At 45.8% G+C, this 24,092-nt stretch overlaps 1 protein-coding gene across 19 annotated transcripts in view; it reads right to left on the bottom strand.

Annotated features, from left to right (window-relative positions):
* The window catches only part of EML1 (EMAP like 1), a 213,286-nt gene that overhangs the window by 150,994 nt on the left and 38,200 nt on the right, over nt 1–24,092 (bottom strand). For 4 of the 19 annotated variants that reach the window (XM_035261450.3, XM_035261452.3, XM_035261454.3 and 1 more), the window contains exon 1: nt 5,343–5,473. The exons of the other annotated variants lie outside the window; for them this stretch is intronic. In XM_035261450.3, coding sequence (XP_035117341.1) covers nt 5,343–5,409 — 67 coding nt within the window. In that variant the 5' untranslated portion in view covers nt 5,410–5,473. Of the gene's footprint in view, nt 1–5,342; nt 5,474–24,092 lie in introns of those variants that run through there. 19 annotated transcript variants of the gene reach the window in all.

Here is a 24,092-nt window from a genome sequence, read left to right as displayed (position 1 = left end):
GTTGTGATCTGATAGGGCTCTGCCTGTTGGAAGAAACTCCCCCTCAAAAAAAAAGGTGATTAAATTTAAGAAAAGATTTAGCCAGAGTACTTGTAAAGTAGACAAAAATTTTAGTTGAAAATTAGTGAGAGGTAATAATGTGACAGGACAAGCAATGGAGCCTATATAACCTTAGGCTGCATTATTAGAAGTATAGGCTGGGCACAGCGGCTCATGCTTGTAATCCCAGCACTTTGGGAGGCTGAGGCAGGCAGATCACCTGAGGTCAGGAGTTCGAGACCAGCCTGGCCAACATGGCGAAACCCCATTTCTATTAAAAATACAAAAATTAGCCAGGCATGGTGACACACGCCTGTAATTTTAGCTACACAGGAGGCTGAGGCAGGAGAATTGCTTGAACCCAGGGGGCGGAGGTTGCAGTGAGCCAAAATCACACTGCTGCACTCCAGTCTGGGAGCCTGGGCAACAGAGTGAGACTCCATCTCAAAACAAAGGGGAAAAAAGAAGAAGGGTAGACTTTGGAATAAGAGAGGTGATGTATCCTATTCTATTCTTCTCTGTGTAGAAACCATGCCTAGAATACCACATTCCGTTGTATCAAATTAAGAAAGGAATAGAGACAAAAGGAAACAGGTGTAGATGAGGCAACTAAGATGATTAAGGGTCTAAAATTACATCGTAAGAGTTAGAAGATGTGAGAAAGAACTATAATGATTGCCTTCAAACATGATGATCTAGTATAGGGACAAGACATTAAACCTATTCTCTATGGACCCAAGGGACAGAACTTCAGCTGAATTTTCACTGCTTGTAGGAACTGACAGTCTGAACTGTCTGGAGAAAAAAAATGGATTGCCTGGAGAGGTAGTTACTTTCTAGTCTCTTGAAAATGCTCATGCAGGAGTTAAACAGCCGTTTCAGCTTTTAAGAGCCTTTCCAGCTTCCCCAACAGAGCAGAGATTTCAAGCTGGAGGAGTAGGGGGAAGAGAGGTGGGCCAAAGCACCACCCACTCCCCACCTCCCTTTCAGTTACAGCAGCTCTGTATCTGTCTGCTTTTCCATTGGGTTCCTGGGTAACGTTTACTTTGAAGAAACAGCTCAAAGGCTTAAGAAAGTAAACCATGAGATGAGATGACCTGTCAGGTTCGTTCAGGCACTGAGATTCTCACAACCTATGGCAACCAAGTGCGGTTGTGCAGTCACTCATTTTGATGAGCTGTGATTGATCCAAGGATCCAAAGGACTCACGGAAAAGCATGAGCAACATTTTGTTACTTGCCCCCACTTCTTTCTCCTTCATCCATTTCCTTAATTACTTATGCTTTTATCAGAAAGGTATAATTAAAAAAGGGCTTGATATTTAGGTTTCAAAAAGTTCAGACTGGTTCCTCAAAATGTAAAGCCAAGAGTTACCATATGACCTAGCAATTCCGCTCTGAGGTATCCGCTTAAGAGAAATAAAAACATAGGTCTACGCAAAAACATGCACGTGAGTGCCCATAGTAGCATTACTGATAGGAGTCAAAAAGTGGAAATAACCCAAATAACCTATCAACAGGTAAACAGATTTAAACAGTGCGGCATCTCCCCACAATGGAATATAATTTGGCCATAAAAAGGAATGGCATGCTGACACAGGCTACGACATGGATGAACCTTAAAACATATGCTAAGTGAAAGAAGCCAGGAATGAAAGACCACATATTCTATAATTCCATTGATGTAAAATGTCCAGAATCTATAAAGACAGAAGGTAGATTAATGGTCGCCAGGGGTGAGAGCAATGGGAGAACATGGAGTGACTGCTAGTAGGCCCTAGTGTTCTTCTGGAGCAATGAAAAGGTTCTAAAATCAGAGGGTGGTAACAACTGCACCATTCTGTGAATATACTACACGCACTTAATGGTACACTTTAAAAATGTATTTTTATGGTATGTAAATATTTCAGTAAAGCTATTACTAACACACACACACACACACACACAGATTCAGACTGGTATCCAAGCGCTTACTAGTTCTGTGGCCTGATAAAGTTGCCACATCTCTTTGAGCCTCCATTTCCTCAGATGGAAAGGAAGGATGCTAACACCTCAAAATGAGGATTCGAAGAAACTGTGGAGCATTTCCCAAATCATCAATTGGCTTATAAAGGATAGCTACTGTTCACCTTTCAAAACACTTCGAGGTTGTTTTTCTCAGCCTTAAAAGAAGCTTGTGAGCTGGGCATGGTAGCGTGCACCTGTAGTCCCAGCTACTCGAGAGGCTGAGGTAGGACTGCTTGAGCCCAGGAGTCTGAGGCTGCAGTGAGCTGTGATCACGCCACTGCATTCCAACCTGAGTCACAGAGTGCGATCTGCCTCAAAAAGAAAAAAAGAAAGTTTGTGATTTCTAGCTCACTTTACAGATTTTAAATACTCGGAAGAAAACAATGCACACATTTTCTGCTTAAATGAGAAAGGCAGTTTCTGAAAGATGACGGTGAGCCTTTTCAGGAGGCTCAATAGTGCCTAACTCTGCATTTCATGTCCATTACAAATTACGAGGACAGACACCAAGAAAAAGTATAAGGGAAGGCAGAAATTTCATTCATTAGAACAAACTTTTCTCTTTCCCCCTTATCATTTATACATTATCTTCTCTCTCTCTCTTCCTCCCTCTCTTCCTCTCCCTCTCTCCCTCTCCCTCCCTCCCCCCTCCCCCTCCTCTCTCTCTCACTTTGTCACCCAGGCTGTAGTACAGTGGTACAATCATAGCTCACTGCAGCTTCAAATTCCTTGGTTCAAGCAATCATCCCATCTCAGCCTCCTTAGTAGCTAGGACTACAGGTTTAAGCCACCATACCCAGCCAACTTTTAAACATTTTTTGTAGAGAGAGGAGGTCTTGCTATGTTGCCCTAGGTTGCTCTCAAACTCCTAGCTTCAAGTAAGTAATCTTCCCACCTCAACCTCCCATATCTTGTCTTTATTTGGCCAGAAAGAAGTTAACTATGGCAGTCATCCAAACCACATGTATGAATTATATTTTCTAAAGTTAATGCAGAATCATGAGTTTGTAGTTCATCACTACATGAAGCATACTCAACATATGAAAATGTCTGAGTTCATATATTATGCTGCTGTAGTCTTGCCATTGTAATCTATGTCTCTCATTTAAAAAGAAGAAAAATGTTTGCCAACGTAGCTAATGAAATATCCAAATGTTTAATTTAGCTCCTGGTGAAATGGCATTTCGGTCAACCACTGCTTTAATTGAATCATCACAGTAATTAACTGACTCATATTCATTTATATTTTCACTTAATAAAAGCCTTTTAAAATATTTCACATCAAAACATCTGTTGCCTAAGATTCACCAGCTAACATTCATTTCTGCCCCATAGGACACTCTTGCTTTAAACTTTATTCGACAACCTAAAAAAATAAATAAATACACAGAGCTAAGGACTTTTTGAGAAAAGTAATTCAATAGTTAGTTACAAAGTGATCTTACTGTTTGATTCCAGTTAAGGTGTTTTTTCCTGTAAATCGTTACCACTGCAAAATAGAAGAGCTGGTTTTTACTTTCTTCTGGACATGGCCACCAGTAAAATACCATGCCAATATCTCCTGGCTGGCAATGAAAAGGAAAAATCAGAAAACCAAACACTCATGAATAGAAGTGCAGGTCAACTTTATGACCGAACTGCTACTTAGGAACAGTACGACCAGGCGCCCAACCAACTGCTCCAATAAAAACACCTAAGCTCATTTTCCTATCTCAAATCAAGCTGCCAATAGCACGCCCTCGGATTAGATTCGAAAGACCTGAAGCCTCAAAGTCGTTTAATACAAATTTCAGCCACATATCTTTCCAACCGCCATAAGGAGAATTCTACCATAAGCATATGGGAGGCTGTACCTACTTTTTAGATCAAAAATAATAATTTGATTATGATTGATTATAAGTCAATTAAGGAAACTATTCAAAATGTTAATTGAGGAATCTAACCTACTGGAGAGCAAAACTGTTCCCATGACTCTACTATGAAGTAATCCAGGGACCCACCAGCGTACCAAATACATTCTACCTGCCCTCAACACTTCCTGAGGCTCAAAAACACAGGTGTTCTGCTCTTGGAAACCGGCGTTAAATTCAGAGAGTAGAAACTTTAATTCCACTGAAAAGGGAATGACTAAGTTCATGAAGGCCCACAAATGGCTCAGATGTAAAGTATCAGCTACAGAAGCTACCAGAGTGTACATTCTACCACGAACAAGGTGATATACTTCACCAGAGATAAAAACACCGCTGCAGAGGATGAATCAACACACTCACTACTCTTTACAGCTACAGTGACAAACAGGTGTCGAATAACAAGAAAAGTTTCCCTAAATCACAAAACAATAGCAAAATAAATTGCTCCAGTTATCAAAGGGTCTAGAGTTCAAAATTATTCCAACTGCACTTAAGCAAATTCTATCAAATACACATTTTCCCCCCATTAACAAACTTTTGGGGCCCTTTGATGAAGCAATAAATCCAACATGTAAAAAAAAGTGTGATTAACTTTTGTGCATGAATTATCACACATCATGTTCTGATAAAATATTCAGTGTGCTGTGAAAATCTTTTTCAACCCTGTCAATGAGACTGAATCTTTCAAGCATGTAGGATTTCAGATTCTTAAAAAGATGCCAGATTGGTGGATATGAATGTTTCCCTCCTGTAAAATCGCAAAAACAAAAAGAAAAGAAAAAAGAATCCATTATCCCATAAACAAAATAAGAAGCAACACTGAGGCGAGGTCCACTGTGGCTTTCCATTTAAAAAGCTCTAGATTGTATTAAACTGTGATGATTTCATTAAAGTAGACCTGAATGGGTTCTGGTGGTCCATCTACAGCTAGCCCTGCGTGCATCCTCGCAGGAGGGTTTTGTTACTAATGGATTTGTTTCCCGAGTTCTTCATCCAGTCATTTCCAAACAGATGTGAGTTGGGAAGCAAAAAAGCAACACGTTACGTTCTCCCGAACGCGGAGGCTGCCCAGGCCTCCCCGCCGCCCTGCGCCCCATGCGCGTCCTGCCCGGGCGCGCTCCGCGGGTGCTGAAGCCGGCGGGATCCGCGCGCCAGTGCTGGGAGCCTGGGCGGCGGCGGGGAGTCCGGGGCGGCCCGGAGCAAGGCGCGGCCCCGCCGCCCCAGCACAATGCGCAGGCGGCGGGAACGGGGACCGCGCGCCCCTCCGCAGCAACTTTGCGCGGCCTCGCCCGCGGCCGCCGGGCCTCGGCCCCTCGGCTCGGTCCCCCCCGCCCCCGCCGCCGCCGCCCGCTGCCCGCCGCCCCGGCCCCGCGCGGCCGCCCCTCACCGTTGCAGAACTGGAGCAGCGAGGACGTGTCGTACAGGCTGCTGTAGCTGGAGAAGCCGTCCTCCATGCTGAGGCCGCCGGGCCGCGCCCGCTCCCCGGCCGGGCCGCGCCGCCGCCGCTCACCACACACTGAGCCGAGCCCGACCGCGACCGGCGCTGGCGCTGGGGCCGGCCCTGCTGTGGCGGCTGCTGCTGCCGGTTACCATGGCAACCCCGGGCCCGCCGCCGCCGCGCGAGCCCAGCGCCCGCTCCGCCCGCGAGGGGGCGGCCTCGGCGGCCGCGGGGCCCGGACCGGGAGGGGGACGTGGCGGGGCGGGGCCGAGCCTCTCCGCGCCCGCGGCCTCTTCCCCCGCGGCGAGTATGACCCGGGCAGCCTGCGTGCTGCGGAACGCCTCTGCACCCCGCCGCTCCCTCGGCCAGGCCCCGCCTCCGCGCTCCGGGGCCCAGAGGCTGCGGGCGGCCCTTGAGGGGGCGCGGGGACAAAGAGGGGCTGGGAGAGAGCGGGCCTGGCGGGGGCCGGGGTGACCTCCGCCGCGGACGCCCAAGCCCACCCGCCCCCGACGCGCTGTTCCCGCGCCCGCCGGCAGCGCCACCACCAAACTGACAACGCGCCCGCGCATTTCGGCCGTTTCCACGCCGCGGCTCCCTGTGTGCCACATCCGACCGGCGCGCCCCTCGGTCTACACGTTTCTCCGCGGCAGCAAGGCTCTGCCTCACTAAGAAGTAGCACAGGACCCGCAAGTCCGCTCGAACCTTCCAACCTGCTTTCACACTGGGGCAGAGAGGCCATCCTGGCACCGGGCTGGAAGTCCGCCGCGTTGAGGACAGGACGCAGCTAAAACATCGCACTGTGGTTTCCCTACGATCAGCGCCGGGATACGGATCAGTCACATTACAGGCTTGTTAACTCGCTACAGGCCTAAGGAAATCAATGTATTCTACATCAGAAAGAGACCAAGAGTTCGGAGAAGAAGCGCAGTAGGAGAAACACACAGATCCATGAGTCTGTAACCTTTCCAGCCTATACGCATATAAATACAGTTAATGGTTTGCATTTTATACCCACGGCTTGAAATAGGTAAAGATGCCCCAAGTAACAAGTGGGGAAGCAAGAAATTAGAATATATAAAATGGATGATCTAACCCAAGAGTGGGTTGGTCCCAAAGTGACTGCAGAACGTTTACACTCCTGTTACATCGTAGTCATTATTCAGTTTCAGGCAAAATTCTCAAATTATAGGTACTAACTTGTGCAGGTTGAGCACAGTAGGTGAAATAAGAACTGAATAATACGTTAGAGTTAGGGAAACTCGTAGGTCTCTCTGGGGTCACAGGCCTGTCCTTCCGAAGCCCAGATTGGACATCGGTAGACGGCAGGTCAGGGACAGGCTCTGTCACTCTGTGTGTGGCACAGTTAGCACGTGGGTTAGTAAGGACTGGTGCTACATGCTGTGGGCAGAGGGGGAAGTTTAAGACCTTATCCCTGACCTAGCAGGATTGTTAATGGGGAATTTGCATTGTGGGTGGAGGCTGAAGGGCCACAGGTGCCGCGGGTTTGACTGTGACTGGGTGGATGAAGGACAGCCGGCAGGACAGTGCTAGTGAGGAGAGAAGGAACATGCCTGCAGACATTGTGCAGACGAGTGGGAAATAAGACTGGCCTGAGGGCAAGGGGCCAGGTGAGAGGGACCCCAAGAGCTGCAGAGGAGCCTGAACCAGACCCAGTGGGAGACGGAGGGACACGTGGAGGGTTCACACAGGCAGGCCAGGGATGAGAGCTGTGTTAGGGAGCGGCCTGTTGCTGGAACAGCCCAGGATATCTGCAGTGCTCCAGAAATGAGACTCCAAGGGCCGGCCAGAGGGAAGTTGCTATAGGACCATACAGCTGGAAAGACAGGAAGGTCAAGCGAGGACAGCGAAACCTCCAATTAGAAGTGCCCGGTAGCAACTGGAGAGAAAGAACTGAGATTTGGGAGTTGTCAGCAAAGGGGTTGTAAATGACGCCTCTAAAGAAGAGAATGGAAAATTGGAGAGGGGCTGGGGCACAGCCTCCACAAAGGAGAGGGAAAGAACGGTCTGAGAGGCAGGAGAAGCAGCAGAGGACATTGTCTCACACAGAAAGCTTCCAGTGGACATTTTCATAGGGTTCTCTGCAGGAAGGCTCAAGAAGGATGAAGCTGGGGTAAGGCCCTTCTCTCTGGTGGCAGAGGGCTCCCAGGTGACGTGGAGCACCCTGGTGAGAAAATAGGTCACTGGATATCAAAGAGAAAGGACAGGTACATGCATGTTAGAACCCTTTGGCAGGAAGGCCAATTATGGTGGCTCATGCTTGTAATTCCAGTATTTTGGGAGGCCAAAGTGGGTGGATCACTTGAGTCCAGGAGTTCAAGACCAGCCTGGGCAACATGGGAAACCCTGTCTCTACAAAAAAAAAATACAAAAAAAAATTAGGCAGACATGGTGGTGCACACCTATGGTCCCAGCTATTTGGGAAGCTGAAGTGGGAGAATCACCTGTGCCCAGGAGGTGGAGGTTGCAGTGAGCCAAGATCATGCCACTGCACTCCAGCCTAGATGACAGAATAAGACCTGTCACCAAAACAAAAAGGAGAAAGAAAACTTTGGCAGGGAAAGGAAATTGGGGTGGGAGGGGGGCAAAGATAGTTGGCAGAGGGCCAGATAGGGGATCCCCTTGCCCCCTCGGGCACAGGTGGGTTCTCTGCCCGTCTAATGCAACAGGCAGGTGCTATGGAGAAGAGGCTTTCAAAGGGTGAGGCTTAACACCCGGGTACACCTTTCATCATCCTCATTTCCCATCTTCCCTCCGTCTATTCCAGTCTTCATGCTCTCTCTACTCCACTTTGCAGTTTTATACTTTATGATACATTGGATGATTGGCACAAAAAGCCGAGGTGTGGCATTTCTGAACTTGAAAAAGAAGTAATTATCATGAATGATTAGAAGATGGTTTTCTTAAAGCCAGATATAGGGGTGTGTGTGTCTAGTTCTAGTTATTTGGGAGGCTGAGGTGGGAGGATCACTTGAGCCCGGGAGGTTGAGGTGGCAGTGAGCAATGATTGCACCACACTCCATACAGTGCAGCCTGGGCAATGCCCATCTCCAGCCTGGGCAACAGAGTGAGACCTCATCTCAAAAAGAGAAAAAGAATGTTAGCATTCCTGATGTTTAATGTTATGATATTTGGTGACCACCATTCAGACATGGTAAAGGAGACATCTGTTTAAAAGTTCAGCTGCAAAATTGAGCTGGTGATTTTCTTAGGAGATATTTCCACTAGAGTAAAGTTACAAATAAGACAATTAAGAACTCACTCCACTTTCTTTTGAGATGATAAAGATCATTACTCTCTTAACCTAGTGTATTACACAGCTATGTTTTTCCCACAATGGCAAAATCTTACTCTTAAAAAAAGCTAAATTTAGAATAATTACAATGATATGCATGTTAAGTCAATTAGGTATAATCTACACAGCATTAAAAAAGATCTATGGAGAAAGTTCAAGAAAGATCTCTGAAAACTTAATTAATAATGTGCGATGTTTTTGCTTAAACATTTTAACAGACTGATATTCCATGTCATTGTGAGATAATTTATAGCCTGGCCCCAAAAATGTTGTCATTGTAATAAATGATGTGCACTTTCTAGGACGATATAACCACAGTGTTCAGTGGAATTAATAGCAGCATTTGTACAACGTGTGAAAAAGAGAAAGGAAAGTGAAAGCTCTGTAGCCTTTATTCATCGAGAAGCCATTTTTAAAAATCACCCAGAAATGTGCAGCCTTGTGCATCTATTGTTTAACCTGACACTCTTCCCAAAACAGTTACACAGTGCCAGGCCCTATGCTTGGGGCCGGGATGTAGCACGTGGAACACAGTGCTTTCCAAACTGCAGGTGGCTGTGAAGTCAATTAAAGAGTCATAATTGGCAAGTTTTAAAATGAAATAGAGGCTCATGCCTGTGATTCCAGCACTTTGGGAAGCCAAGGCAGGTGGATCACCTGAGGTCAAGAGTTCAAGACCAGCCTGGCCAACATGGTGAAACCCCATCTCTACTAAAAATACAAAAATTAGCCAGGCATGGTGGTGGACACTTGCAGTCCCAGCTACTGAGGAGGCTGAGGCACAAGAGTTGATTGCACCCAGGAAGTGGAGGCTGCAATGAACTGAGATCGTACCACTAACTCTAACCTAGATAACAGAGGGAGATGCTGTCTCAAAGGACGAAAAAGGCAAAAACAAAAAAGGAAGAAAGCAATAGAAAATTCCACTTCTGGGTCCTTACAAAGCTGAGAGCAGGGACTTGGACAGGTATTTTATGCCCACATTCATAGCAGCGTTATTCACAATAGTCAAAAGGTGGGAGCAACCCGAGTATCTACTGATGGATGAACGGTTAAACAAATTGGTCCATCCATACGGTGGACTCTTATTTCATTCTAAAAAGGAAGGGAATTCTGACACATGCCACTGCATAGATGACCCTGCAAGATACTATGTGTTGTGAAATAAGCCAGTCCCCAAAAGCACGGATAGTCTATGACTCCACTTACATGAAGTGCCTAGGGTTGCCAAAGTCATAGGGACAGAAAGTGGAGTGGTGGCTGCCAGGGGCTACGGGGAGGGAGGAATCGGAAGCAAGTGCTTAACGGGTGCGGAGTTTAGTTTGGAATGATGAAAAAGTTCTGCAGATGAATGGTGGTGTTGGTAGCAAAACAATGTGAATATGCTCATGCTTTATAATTGTGCACTTCAAAGTGGTTACAGTGGTAACTTATGCCATGTGTGTACACACACACACACACACACACACACACACTAGAGAGGTATTTTACAGTCTCCCTATGTTGCCCAGGGTGGAGTGTGGTGACTATTCACAAGTGCAATCAGAGCACACTACAACCTCCAACTCCTGGGCTCAAACGATCCTCCCTCCTCAGCCTCCCAAGCAGCTGAAACTCCAGACACACACCACCATGCCTGGCTGTTGTGTATGTTCTAACACAATTTTTAGCATGACATGGAATAGAGAATATCAGAGTGCATTGAGCATAGCAAGAATGAGTATTTGCACTGGCAACATTGGTCTTTACTTAAAATGTATCTACATGTGCTGAGTTGTGATATATAATACAAGGCATTTCTTGTTGTAGGTCATAGTCACAATCGAAGAGACATTCGGACATACAATAATCATACAGATAGAGGTATAAATACAAATTATAAGCACCATGGAACAAAACTAGGAGGAAGGATTTGAGATTATTCCTGAGGGTCTGAACTGGACTGAAGAGGAAAAGAAGCTACCAGAACAGCCATGGCAGAGCAAGGGGCGGCCACGTCAGGCAAGCTGTGGCAGGAGATGAGGAGGTCTGCTTGCATGGGGCGTTGGAGATCCTGTCGGGGGCTTCTGATTTTACTCTAAGAGCAGAGAAAGTTGACCTTCAGTTCGTATCATGGGTTGAATTGTGTCTTCCACAAAATTCATCTGTTGAAGTCCCAACCCCCAGGACCTCAGGATGTGACCTTACTTGAAGATGGGGCCTTTACAGGTGTAATCAAGTTAAAATAAGGGCATTAGGCTGGACCAGAATCCAGTAGGACTGGTATCCTTATAAGAAGGGGAAATTTGGACAGAGCTGCACACAGAGGGAAGATAAAGTGAAAACACAGGGAGAAGGCAGCCACCAGCAAGCCAAGGAGAGGGGCCACAGAAAAATCCAGCCCTGCCCACCCTTGGGTTTTGTACCTCTGGCCTCCAGAACCATGAAAAAATAAATTTTTGCTGTTTCAGTCCTCCAGTTTATGGCACATTCTTAAGGGAGTCCTAGCAGATCAATACAGTTAGTATAGAAATCTCAGAGACAAGCCGGGTGCGGTGTCTCACACATGTAATCTCAACACTTTGGGAGGATGAGGCAGAGGGATCACCTGAGGTCAGGAGTACATGACCAGCTTGGCCAACATGGTGAAACCCCATCTCTACTAAAAATACAAATATTAGACGGGCATGGTGGCAGGCGCCTGTAATCCAAGCTACTTGGGAGGCTGAGGCAGGAGAATCACTTGAACCTGGGAGGTGAAGGATGCAGTGAGCTGAGATCACACCACTGCATTCCAGCCTGGGCAACAGAGCAAGACTCTGTCTCAATTAAAAAAAAAAAAAAAAAGAATCTCAGAAAAGAATCTAAGAGTCAAGAATTAGCTATTCCACAGATGCAGCACCATTCACTACTGATATTAAAATATAAAATATAGCTTCTCATGATAAAATCGTTTCTCCACAAAGTGAGAGGTAATCACTGATTCTAACAACTGTAAGGGAACATTCAACTCTGTGGCCTCCAACCCGCTTGCTGATGCAGCTGTCCTTTCTATAACATCCCAGACAAATGGTCACTCTGCACCTTTCAGATCTGAAGCACTCCAATTATTAAAAAGATTGTCGTTTATTTTTATCCCAAATTGCCCTTGCCAAAGCATTCTTCACCAATCCTACTTTTGTCTGGTCAGTTTCATCTCCCTGTCTCCTGCTTCTGGCTTCTATCTCCTCTGGAACATTGTAACAGTAGCCTGTGTCCTGGTTTACCCAGTCTGGCTTCATTGCTCCAGGGTTAACCGATGCCCTTTGGTTCTCTGCTGCCTACCATATTAAGTGCAAACACGCATGGCCTTCAAGTCTGTCTGTGTTCCTACTGCAAATGCCGTCTTCGGCAGTCAACATAGCCCTGCCCCACCGTGCTCTCCAAAAACTCCTCTTCACAACCCTCAGACGTGCTGTGCACTTGAAGGCTTTGAACCCTGGCCAGTGCTGTGCCCTAGGTCTGAGTGCCTGCCTCCTCTGCCCGCCAGGGTAGGAGCTGCCCTGTCAGCAGGGCCTTCGCAGTCATGAGCACATGTGGCCTTGTGCCAATCTGCTTTGCCTTGTGGGAACTTGTGTATAAGTCTATCTCTCCTGGGAGATCATATGCCCCTAATGCCCTCATGCTTGACGCAAGTTTGAATGTAGTTGGCAGTGAGTAAATGCTGAGTGAATGAATGAACTCTGGACAAAAGTGGTGGCCCATTATACATGATAGGCTTTCAAATGCCTGGAAGAGAACAGGAGAATGCACATCTTCTCCAGGGCGACATTCTCCGTTTCCTCCCTGTCCACCATGTGACGTTGTTTCTAGACCCCTTGTCTGGAGAGATGGCCATCCCACCCAACCAGATCCTTTTATCCTGAATCCTGAAATTCGGGTACCCAGAACTGCGTACAGTAACCTCAGAGGACTGACCTGAGTGGCATTTCCCTTTAGTGCCTTCAATATTACGATTCTATTGATGCAACTAAACCTTGTATTGATTTTTTTTTTTTTTTTTTTAGCAGCCAGGATGTAGACTGTAGGCTCCAGGTTGAACTTCCGGTCAATTATAAACCTATCAGCCTTTTAAAAATGAACTGCTGTTGGATCTTCTCCATCCTGTACTGGCTAATTGATTTTTTTTTAAAACTTGAGTGACTTACAGCAGATCTCTCAGCAGAAACCCTACAAGCCAGAAGAGAGTGGGGCCAATATTCAATATCCTTAAAGAAAAGAACTTTCAACCCAGAATTTCATATCCAGCCAAACTGAGCTTCATAAGTGAAGGAAAAATAAAATCTTTTTTTTTTTTTTTTTTTTTGAGACGGAGTTTCGCTCTTGTTACCCAGGCTGGAGTGCAATGGCGTGATCTCGGCTCACCACAACCTCTGCCTCCTGGGTTCAGGCAATTCTCCTGCCTCAGCCTCCTGAGTAGCTGGGATTACAGGCACGCACCACCGTGCCCAGCTAATTTTTTTGTATTTTTAATAAAGACGGGGTTTCACCATGTTGACCAGGATGGTCTCGATCTCTTGACCTCGTGATCCACCCACCTTGGCCTCCCAAAGTGCTGGGATTACAGGCGTGAGCCACTGCGCCCGGCTGGAAAAATAAAATCTTTTGCGGACAAGCAAGTACAGAGATTTCATCACCACCAGGCCTGCTTTACAAGAGCTTCTGAAAGAAGCATTACACTTATAAAGGAACAACTAATATCAGCCATTCCAAAAACATACCAAGAGGTAAAGAGCATCACCATAATTAAGAATTTACATCAACTAATGGGCAAAACAGCCAGCCAGCATTAAATGGCAGTATTAAACTCATATATATCAATATCAATCCCAAATTTAAATGGACTAAATGCCCCAGTCAAAAGACACAGACAGGTAAATTGGATAAAAAGCCAAAACCCATCAGTATGCTGCATCCAGACCCATCTCACATGCAAGGATACACAAAGACCCAAAACAAAGGGATGGAGGAAGATTTACCAACCAAATGGAGAGCAAAAAAAAAAGCAGGAGTTGCAATTTTCATCTCTGATAAAATAGACTTTAAAGCAACAAAGACCAAAAGAGACAAAGAAGGACATTACATAATGGTAAAAGGATCAATGCAACAAGAAGAGCTAAGGATCCTAAATATATACGTACCCAATACAGGAGCACCCAAATACATAAGGCAAGTCCTTAATGACTTACAAAGAGACTTACACTCCCACACAATAATAGTGGGAGACTGTAACACTCCACTATCAATATTAGACAGATCAACCAGACAGAAAATCAACAAGGATATCCAGGACTTGAACTCAGACCTGGAACAAGTAACCTTAATAAACATTTACAGAACTCTCCACCTCAAATCCACAAAACATACATTTTTCTCACTATCCCATCACAGCTATTCTAAAAGTGACTACATAATTGGAAGTAAATCACTCCTCAGCAATTGCATAGTATTTCACAGGTTTAAATGAAATATTGGTTGGCTGCTTGTTTGTTATTTTCCTCCCTTATTCCTTCCTGTCTCCATTGTTAAGCACATTTATTGGCATAAAAGATGTTTTCAATACCCATTTTTAGACTGCATTCTAGCCTGGGCAATAGAGCAAGACTCCCATTCTCTCCCTTTCTCTTCCTCTTTTTTTCTCTCTTTTATTCTTTTTTTCTCTGTCTTTTTCTTTCTTCTTTTCTTTCTTTATTCCTTTCTTTTTTCTCTAAAAAAAAAAAAGCTTGAGTGACAAGATTTATCTTTACTCTTGTTAAATGCCATTTTACTGGCTTCTATCCATCATTTTAGCCAACCAAAATCTTTTAAACTCTCAAGTCTGGTATTGTGATAGCAATGAATGTGTCATCGTGCACCCTTCAATGTCTCCTTTGTTCTTATAATTGATAATCAGGTTAGCGGCACAGGAGGGGTGCAGAGTCCTGTGTATGGCACTGGATGCCTCCCCAGCCACGTCTCTATTGATCTGTTTCTCAGAGCTTTGGAAACGCCTGTTCAACTAAAAATGAAATCACCCGAACCATTCATTCACCTAGCCTACTTTCTTCTTCATTGTCCACAGGATTTTATGGAGGAGCCTCTCCACTGCTTTGTTAATCCAGCCTGGTAACACAGGAAAAGAGGGAACGAGGTTGGTTTGGCTCTTAGGCACCACTTTTCCTTCCAAGTATTTACACATTAGCTCTTCAAAGATCTGTGAAAATTTTTGCTCAGAACCAATTTTAACAGCAAATGTATCATCTGCATTTTCCAGAATCCAACTTTTTCTGCTTTTTGGAAAATTATGACCTTTTTTCCCTTCCCAGTTTTCTGCAACCCCCATCTGGCAAAATTCGAGATGGCTTGCTGAGGCCTGGAGAATGTATTCACGGTAACTGAACAGTCTCCTGCCATCCTAGGCTCTTGGCAATTTCTCCCCAGGGATGTTTCTTCTATCCCTTCCAGTGTTAAGATTACTCTCTTTATTAGAGAAAAAGGAGGCTGGGCATGGTGGCTCATGCCTGTAATCCCAGCACTTTGTGAGGCAGAGGCTGGTGATCACCTGAGGTCAGGAGTTCGAGACCAGCCTGGCCAACATGGCGAAACCTCATCTCTACCAAAAATACAAAATTAGCCATGTGTGGTGGTATGCACCTGTAATCCCAGCTACTCGGGAGACTGAGGCAGAAGAATTGCTTGAATCTAGGAGGCAGAGGTTGCAGTGAGCTGAGATCACACCATTGCACTGCAGCCTGGGCAACAAGAATAAAACTTCATCTGGAAAAAAAAAAAATGAAAGAAAGGGAGCCTGCAGAGTGAAGTCCTAACCACACAGACTGGCTTTCAGGGTCCTTCATGGCTCCCCTAGTTCTTCCAGTTCATATGTCTTTGGCCCCTATCAATCTCCTCTGCTTTTCATTTCCCAAACACCCCACAATTGTCTGCCCTTGGGGCTTTGCTTGTGAGATTCCTGCTGTTGGTAATGTCTTTCCACTCAGTCTGTGAGCTCCCTGGCCATGCCCCCAGCTGGGAGCCTCACATAGGGATGCACTTCTACAGCTTATCTTACGAAGGCGAGACCACGTTAGCCTGGTGAACCCAGGTCTGTGTCTTCCCATGTATCATGGGGCCTGGATGGGCTGGATGGGGAGAGGCACTGGCTGAGAAACAGCACTATGTGATAAAGACAGCCTTATCAAGGGCCTCTCCAGCTTCATTATCCTATTACAAAATGTCAACACCGCAGAATCATGAACTTCAGAGCCTTCCGCAGATAATTTAATAGTCCAAATGGGTATGACAACTCTATTATCTAAGAAACCCAGTAGGCTATTTACCAAAAGTGTTCCTAATGATTTGACTCCATCAAAAGAGTTTACATATTTTCAAGTATCTGAAGTGGAAAATTAAAAGAAATATTTGCTTTATTTATTCTATTTAAAATGTCCTTGGGCTGGGTGCAGTGGCTCACACCTGTAATCCCAGCACTTTGGGAAGCCAAAGCAGGTGGATCACAAAGTCAGGAGTTTGAGACCAGCCTGGCCAACATGGTGAAACCTTGTCTCTACTAAAAATACAAAAAAAATTAGCCGTTTGTGGTGGTAGGCACCAGTAATCCCAGCTACTTGGGAGGCTGAAGCAGGAGAATTGCTTGAACCCAGGAGGCAGAGGTTGCAGTGAGCCGAGATCGTGACACTGCACACAAGCCTGGGTGACAGAGCAAGACTCCGTTTCAAAAAAACAAGTCCTTGCAGGCCAGGCACAGTGGTTGACACCTGTTATTCCAGCACTTTGGGAGGTCAAGGTAGGTGGATCCTTGAGACCAGCCTGGGCAACATGGGAAACCCTGTCTCTACAAAAAATACTAAAATTAGCCAAGCGTGGTGGGATGTCCCTGTAGTCCCAGCTACTCGGGATGCTGAAAGGTGGGAAGATTGCTTGATCCCAAGAGGTCAAGATTACAGTGAGCCGTGATCATGCCACTGTACTCCAGCCTGGGAGACAGAGTGAGATCCTGTCTCAAAATAAAAAAGACAAGAGAAAGTCCTTGCATTTAGGAAACTTGATGTTATCATTGTCTCTAATTCATAGGAAAGTGCAGGCACCACAGGAGGTTGCAAATGAATTTCCAGCTGCAGCGTCTCTACCAACTGATGGGATCGGCAGCGCATTTTGTTCGTTCGCCCCGTCGTGTTGCCTGGAAGGTTTGATGGCAGCTCCTGGCATGCCACCGACTGACCACAGAGTAAATAAGCTAATAGTAGAGCAACCACCGATCCCAGTGGGCCTGGGACAGGCAGGTTTAGGCCTTTGTCCTGGGTGCTTATTAATAGTACTCCTTTGGGTGGGGCTGGGTGCAGTAGCTCACGCCTGTAATCCCATTACTTTAGGAAGCCAAGGCGGGTGAATCCTGAGGTCAGGAGATCTAGAACATCCTGGTCAACATGGTGAAACCCCGTCTACTAAAAATACAAAAATTAGCTGGTGTGGTGGTACGCACCTGTAGTCCCAGCTATTCCGGAGGCTGAGGCAGGAGAATCTCTTAAACCCAGGAGGCGGAGGTTGCAGTGAGCCGAGATTGCACCACTGCAGTCCAGCCTGAGTGACAGAGCAAGATTCTGTCTCAAAAAAAAGGACCCCTGGACTCTGTATTCTGGTTTGGATGATAAATTGTATGATCATCCTAGTTAATAAAGAAAGATTCAGAATCTTTCCACAGTGTGCATTGAAAGAAGATCATCTAGATTGATACAGGTTATGCTTCAAATGCTATCATAAGCTGCCTTACAATATCAAAGTTGCAAGAAATAAAGAGAAGTTGCCAGAAATCTGGATTTGTAGCAGGAAAGTCCAAGGAAATTCCCATTACTGAGGCTCGCCTGGCCCCTGCCATCAGCTGCTTCACAGGCTTTTCCACCCTGCTGTTCTTAGAGATGATGTATCTGTTCCTAATTAATGGAGGGTTCGGGAACTTTTGCTCATATTTTTGCCATGGTCCAGGGACTCCAGCTACACTGGAGAGTCGGGCAAAGGTCCTCAATGTCTTTCTGGAAGTCAACTCGGTAAGAAAGTTGCTCCCCGCCCCCACAGGCTTGGTCACCTGTTGCTGAGAGCTGACCCTGGGCTCACACATTTTCCCACACTGAGTGCCACCGCTGTGCCAGGAACAGGAGACGCAACAGGAAATAATGCACCATCCCACGTCTGAGGGCCTCACAGCCCAGAGGGGGGAAAACATGCTGCAGGTCACGCTCACGCAGGCTCAGTCACCGTCAGGCACCAGCTCCAGTCCCTGCTGCAAGCCTAGCTGGCACTGCCTCCACCTTGCATTTAAGGAAACTCCCTTGGGCCAGAGGCACAGGGGCCTGGCCCAGGCTCACAGTGTGGGTAAGTGGTAGAGCTGGGATTTAAATGCAGTCCTGTCAGGCCCAGACCCTCACTTTCCTGCTTTGAGCAGCCACCTCTTCAACAGAAGACAGAGTAAGAGAGAGCTGCTGGGGGTGGAGGGGTGGGAGAAGGAAGGAGGGGGAAGGGCTGATTCTATCCAAGCTTGCAAGGGGACACCCTGGCTGGAGAAAGGCGGCAATAATGGTACCCTATCATAGGGTGGGGCCACGGGCCTCGTGCTGTGGATTCAGCTGTGCTTGCCCCCCAAGGCATATTTGGAAAGTGTTTGCTGCTTGGAGTTGGGACAGATAGACACATGGGAATTACCAAAACCCCAGGGGCTGGGGTAGATGGAGGAGTCCAGAAGTCAAAAGGCGGGGGGCATAGCTCCAGCCTCAATGGGTCTGGGAGCTGATAGGTGTGAAGAGGAGGCAAGAAAGAGGCTAGAAATGCGTACTCAGTATACCTGGGAACTGACAAGACATCCAGCTCTGTTAACATCCAAGAGGGGACAGGGAGCTCAGACTGAAGGCACCGGCCCCATTGCAGTAAGCCTGGGACCCCGCACTAATGGGCTGGGCTTGGACTATGGGCAATAGAAGCTTGTTAGAAGCCACACAGTTAGGGCTGTGCTTCAGGAAGACAGATGAGAAGTGCACACCCCTGGGCCAGGGGACACGAGGCATGAAGACACATTGCTGGAATGTTCCAGGTGAGGTGGTGTGAGCCTGGGTCGGGCTGGCAGCCATCCTCCCAGTCATGAGGTGGGGAGCTGGCCCACCAGACCACACCACTGATGCAGAAGAAGCCAAGGGAGGATCTGGGGTCCCGGAGGGCCTCCAGCAAGAGTGGTGGGTGGTCTGGGGATCAGGAAGAGAAGTGAGTGCAGGGGGAAGGCATGGCCTTGGCAGTGAGGATGGCATGCAGAATGGGGGGGCACCACTGGTAAGCAGGGGCAGGGCCTTAGGGCCAGAGCTGGCTAGGACACAGGTGGCTGGGGAAGAGAAAGTCACTGGGAAACCCACCTGAGCAGGTGGTGTCAGGAGGGGAAGAGCCAAGCACACTTCATGGAAGGAGGAAAGAATCAGAGGAAAGGAAGCTGGGGACTAGTCAAGGAGAAGGGAGGTGGCCAGTGCAAAACGCGTCCGTCCAGAGAACTGAGCTGGACCCAAGCAGTATACGGGGGTGGGGGCAGGTGGCCTTAAAAAGGAGAGATGCTTCATCAGCCGGGAGAGGAAGGTTAAGGATGAGGTGGATGAAATACCATAGGAAATGTGAGGCTTCATTCATTCATTCAACAAACACAGTCAGATGTTGCTTAATGACGGGATATGTTCTAAGAACTTTGATGTTAGATGCTAGCATCGTAGAGTGCACTTACGTAAGCCCAGATGGTACAGCCCACTACACACTTAGGCTACGTGATACAGCCCATTGTCCCAGGCTGCAAACCTGCACGACAGGTTACTGTACTAAATATCGCAGGTAACTATAATAAAATGGTAAGGATTTGTGAATGCCAACATCTAAACAGAGAAAAGGTATACTAAAAATACAGTGTCGTAACTTTATGGAGCCACCATCATACGTGCAGTCCATCACTGATGCACTTGTCATGATGCAGCACGCGACCACTTGTTGGCAACATAAGCATCCTTGTTGACAGGCAGCTCTATCCGTGCCTTTCCAGGGAAAGGTGGTAGCTGGAGTATTGAGTTTGTCTCCACGTTCTACTGAAACTCCTCAGACCCACAGGATAGAGAGGATGAAAGAGAAACAACCTCTATACAACTTCAAACTGGAAAATAGGAAAAGGAGAGGTACAGTCTCATCTACTCCAGACAAGCTGAACTCAAAGCCAGCAAGGGTGGGCAGCCAAGGAACAACCTACTTCCCCCACAGAGAACCCTCAAAGGCTTAGGAATGGGCAGGACCAGGTACCTCTTGCAGTGGGGGCACAAGAGGGTCTGCTTAAGAAACTGCTATGGACTGAACTGTGCTCCCCTCCAAAATCACACACTGAAAACCCAACCCCCAAAATGACTGTATTTAGAGATGGGGCCTTTAGGAAGTAATTAAGGTTAATGAGGCCTTAAGGGTGAGGCCTTGATCTGCTAGAGTTGGTTACCTTGTATAAAGGAACTGCAACTTTTTTGCCTTAAGCCTAGTAAGAACTATTTGATTGTTTTAAGTACACGCAGTGTGTAACTGATACATTTAAATTAAGTTTAGGCGGGGCTGGGTGGCTCAAACCTGTAATCCCAGCACTTTGGGAGGCCGAGGCAGGTGGATTACAAAGTCAAGAGATCGAAACCATCCTGGTCAACATGGTGAAACCCCATCTCTACTAAAAATACAAAAAATTAGCTGGGCATAGTGGCATGTACCTGTAATCCCAGCTACTCAGGAGGCTGAGGCAGGAGAATTGCCTGAACCCAGGAGGCAGAGGTTGCGGTGAGCCGAGATCGCACCATTGCACTCCAGCCTGGGCAACAAGAGCAAAACTCCGTCTCAAAAAAAAATTAATTAATTAATTAAGTTTAAAATCATGTACCTTTTAATCTAATTTCTTGAGCTTCTGTTTATTTATTTGTTCTTCATTCATTCGTTTATTCAACAAACATTTGCTGTGAGTCTGTGGGTTGGCTGCAAGGACAGCTGAAAAGGAAATCTCAATTCCTGCTCAGAGAGGACCTTTCCTTTTAATAAGAAAAACTTCAAGGAGGTTAAAGCTCTATGTGCCCTTTACTTTATTTTGCATGGTAGCTGATTTTCTGAAGAACTGTCAATGCTATATCTGAAACCATGTCAAGGTCTTGGGACAACAGTGGCTGAAGCTCATGATTTAAAGAGTTCCTGTGATAAATCCATCAGGAGAAATTCCTGCACAATATAGGAATATGTAATCTAGGTCTTCTCATATTGGCCACTCTGGGGAGAAATGGATGTGGCTGCAGGAAAGGTAGCCGAAGAACAAACTTGCAGGCAACATGTTATTGCGATTTGAGAAGAAGGGAATTCACTTATGGCCAATATTACTCATGACGACAAATTAGAATTCACTTACATACTGTATACTGAGATGCGGCCCTTAATTACTTTTTTTTTTAAATAAAAAAAAGAAAGAAAGAAAAAAAGAATGAAAGAGAGAAAGAAAGAGGGAGAGAAAGAGGGAGAGAGAACGGGAATCTTGCTCTATTGCCCAGGCTAGAATACAGTCTAAAAATGGGTATAAAAACCTCTTTTATGACAACAAATGTGCTTAACAATGGAGACAGGAAGGAATAAGGGAGGAAAATAACAAACAAGCAGCCAACCAATATTTCATTTAAACCTGTGAAATGCTATGCAATTGCTGAGGAGTGATTTACTTCCAATTATGTAGTCACTTTTAGAATAGGTGTGATGTGATACTGAGAAAAATGTATGTTTTGTGGATTTGAGGTGGAGAGTTAAGTTTACTTGTTCCAGGTCTGAGTTCAAGTCCTGGATATCCTTGTTAATTTTCTGTCTGATCGATCTGTCTAATATTGACAATGTAGTGTTAAAGTCTCCCACTATTATTGTATGGGAGTCTAAGTCTCTTTGTAAGTCATTAAGAACTTGCCTTATGTATCTGGGTGCTCCTGTGTTGGGTACGTATATATTTAGGATCGTTAGCTCTTCTTGTTGAATTGATTCTTTTACCATTATGTAATGTCCTTCTTTGTCTTTTTTGGTCTTTGTTGCTTTAAAGTCTATTTTAGGAGGGGGTATAGCTCAGGGGTAGAGCATTGGACTGCAAACCAACAGGCTTTAAAGTCTATTTTATCAGAGATGAGAATTGCAACTCCTACTTTTTTTTTTTTTTGCTCTCCATTTGGTTGGTAAATCTTCCTCCATCCCTTTGTTTTGAGTCTTTGTGTATCCTTGCATGTGAGATGGGTCTGGATACAACATACTGATGGGTTTTGGCTTTTTATCCAATTTACCTGTCTGTGTCTTTTGATTGGGGAATTTAGTCCATTTAAATTTAGGATTGATATTGATATATGTGAGTTTGTTACTACCATTTAATGCTAGCTGGCTGTTTTGCCCATTAGTTGATGTAAATTCTTAATTATGGTGATGCTCTTTACCTTTTGGTATGTTTTTGGAATGGCTGATACTAGTTGTTCTTTTCTATGTGTAATGCTTCTTTCAGAAGCTCTTGTAAAGCAGGCCTGGTGGTGATGAAATCTCTGAGTACTTGCTTGTTCGCAAACAAATTTTATTTTTCCTTCACTTATGAAGCTTAGTTTGACTGGATATGAAATTCTGGGTTGAAAGTTCTTTTCTTTAAGGATGTTGAATATTGGCCCCCAATTTCTTCTGGCTTGTAGGGTTTCCACTGTGAGTCTGATAGGCTTCCCTTTGTGGGTAACCTGACCTTTCTCTATGGCTGCCCTTAGTATTTTCTCCTTCATTTCAACCCTGGTGAATCTAATGATTATGTGCCTTGGGGTTGCTCTTCTTGAGGAATATCTTTGTGGTGTTCCCTGTATTACCTGGAGTTGAGTATTGTCCTGCCTTGCTAGGTTGGGAAAGTTTTCCTGGATAATATCCTGAAGAATATTTTCCAGCTTGGATTCATTCTCTTCATCACATTCAGGTACACCTATCAAAAGTATATTAGGTCTTTTCACATAGTCCCATATTTCTTGGAGACTTTGCTCATTCCTGTTTACCCTTTTACCTCTAACCTTGTCTTCTCATTTTATTTCATTAAGTTGGTCTTTGACCTCTGATATCCTTTCTTCGGCTTGATCAATTCGACTATTAAAACTTGTGCATACTTCATGAAGTTCTCATATAGTGTTTTTCAGCTCCATTAATTAATTCACTTAAATTCCTCTCTAAATTGTCTATTCTTGTTAGCATTTCATCAAATCGTTTTTCAAGATTCTTAGTTTCTTTGCATTGGGTTAGAACATGTTCTTTTAGCTCACAGAAGTTTCTTATTATCCACCTTCTGAAGCCTGATTCTGTCAATTCATCACACTCATTCTCCATCAGGCCTTGTTCCGTTGCTGATGAGGAGCTGCGATCCCCTGTAAGAGGAGAGACATTCTGATTTTGGGTGTTTTCAGCCTTTTTGCACTGGTTTCTTCCCATCTTTGTGGATTTATCCACCTGTCATCTTTGTAATTGCTGACTTTCAGATTGGGTCTCTGAGTGAATGTCCAGCTTGTCGGTGATGATATTTTTCCTGTTTCTTAGTTTTCCTTTGGCGGACGCCCCTCCCCCACAGAGCTGGACCTTCCCGTGTTCAGCTGTGCTTGCTGTGAAACTCTCAATCCTCAGTGCTTCCAATTGCTGTTTTTTTTTGTGGGGGGGAATTTCCCCTGCAGCGACCCACTGCACCAGCTGAAACAGCAGCCTTGAGATTCGTGGTGCTTTTCTGCCCAGGAATCTCTCGGTCTGGCTCCCCGTTTCAGTCCCCTTTTCAATCAGCAAAATGGGTGACTCTGTCTTCCTGGAGCTCCAAAGCCAACCAAAAGGGCCCCCAGTCCCATATACTCCTCACCAAGGACAGCCACGCCGGGCAAAAGAGTCACACTGGTGACCCACAGAGCTCCTCCGCCGGGCATCTCCTGGTCCATGGGCAACAAAAATTCATCTGGAAGTGTGGCATCCACTCACTCTCTGCGCTTTCACTGGGAGCTACGATCCTGAGATGCTGCTAGTCGGCCATCTTGGACCTCTCTCCTCCATTATTTTGTGTACTTTTACTGACGTCCTCTGTGTCTAGCTATATCCAATAAACGTGAGAGTAAAATGTTCAGCTGCACATCATAGGGATTCTGCACTAATAATTTCACAAGTTTTTGTTTGTTTGTTTGTTTGAGATGGAGTCTCACTCTGTCACCCAGGCTGGAGTGCAGTAGTGAGATCTCAGCTTACCTGCAACCTCCACCTCCTGGGTTCAAATGATTCTTCTGCCTCAGTCTCCCAAGTAGCTGGGGTTACAGGTGCCCACCACC

Source organism: Callithrix jacchus, chromosome 8 (genome assembly GCF_049354715.1).
Source record: "Callithrix jacchus isolate 240 chromosome 8, calJac240_pri, whole genome shotgun sequence".
In the NCBI taxonomy this organism is placed as follows: domain Eukaryota; kingdom Metazoa; phylum Chordata; class Mammalia; order Primates; family Cebidae; genus Callithrix; species Callithrix jacchus.
Note: the sequence above shows the minus strand (reverse complement) of the source record. Positions and strands in the feature narration are given on the sequence as shown.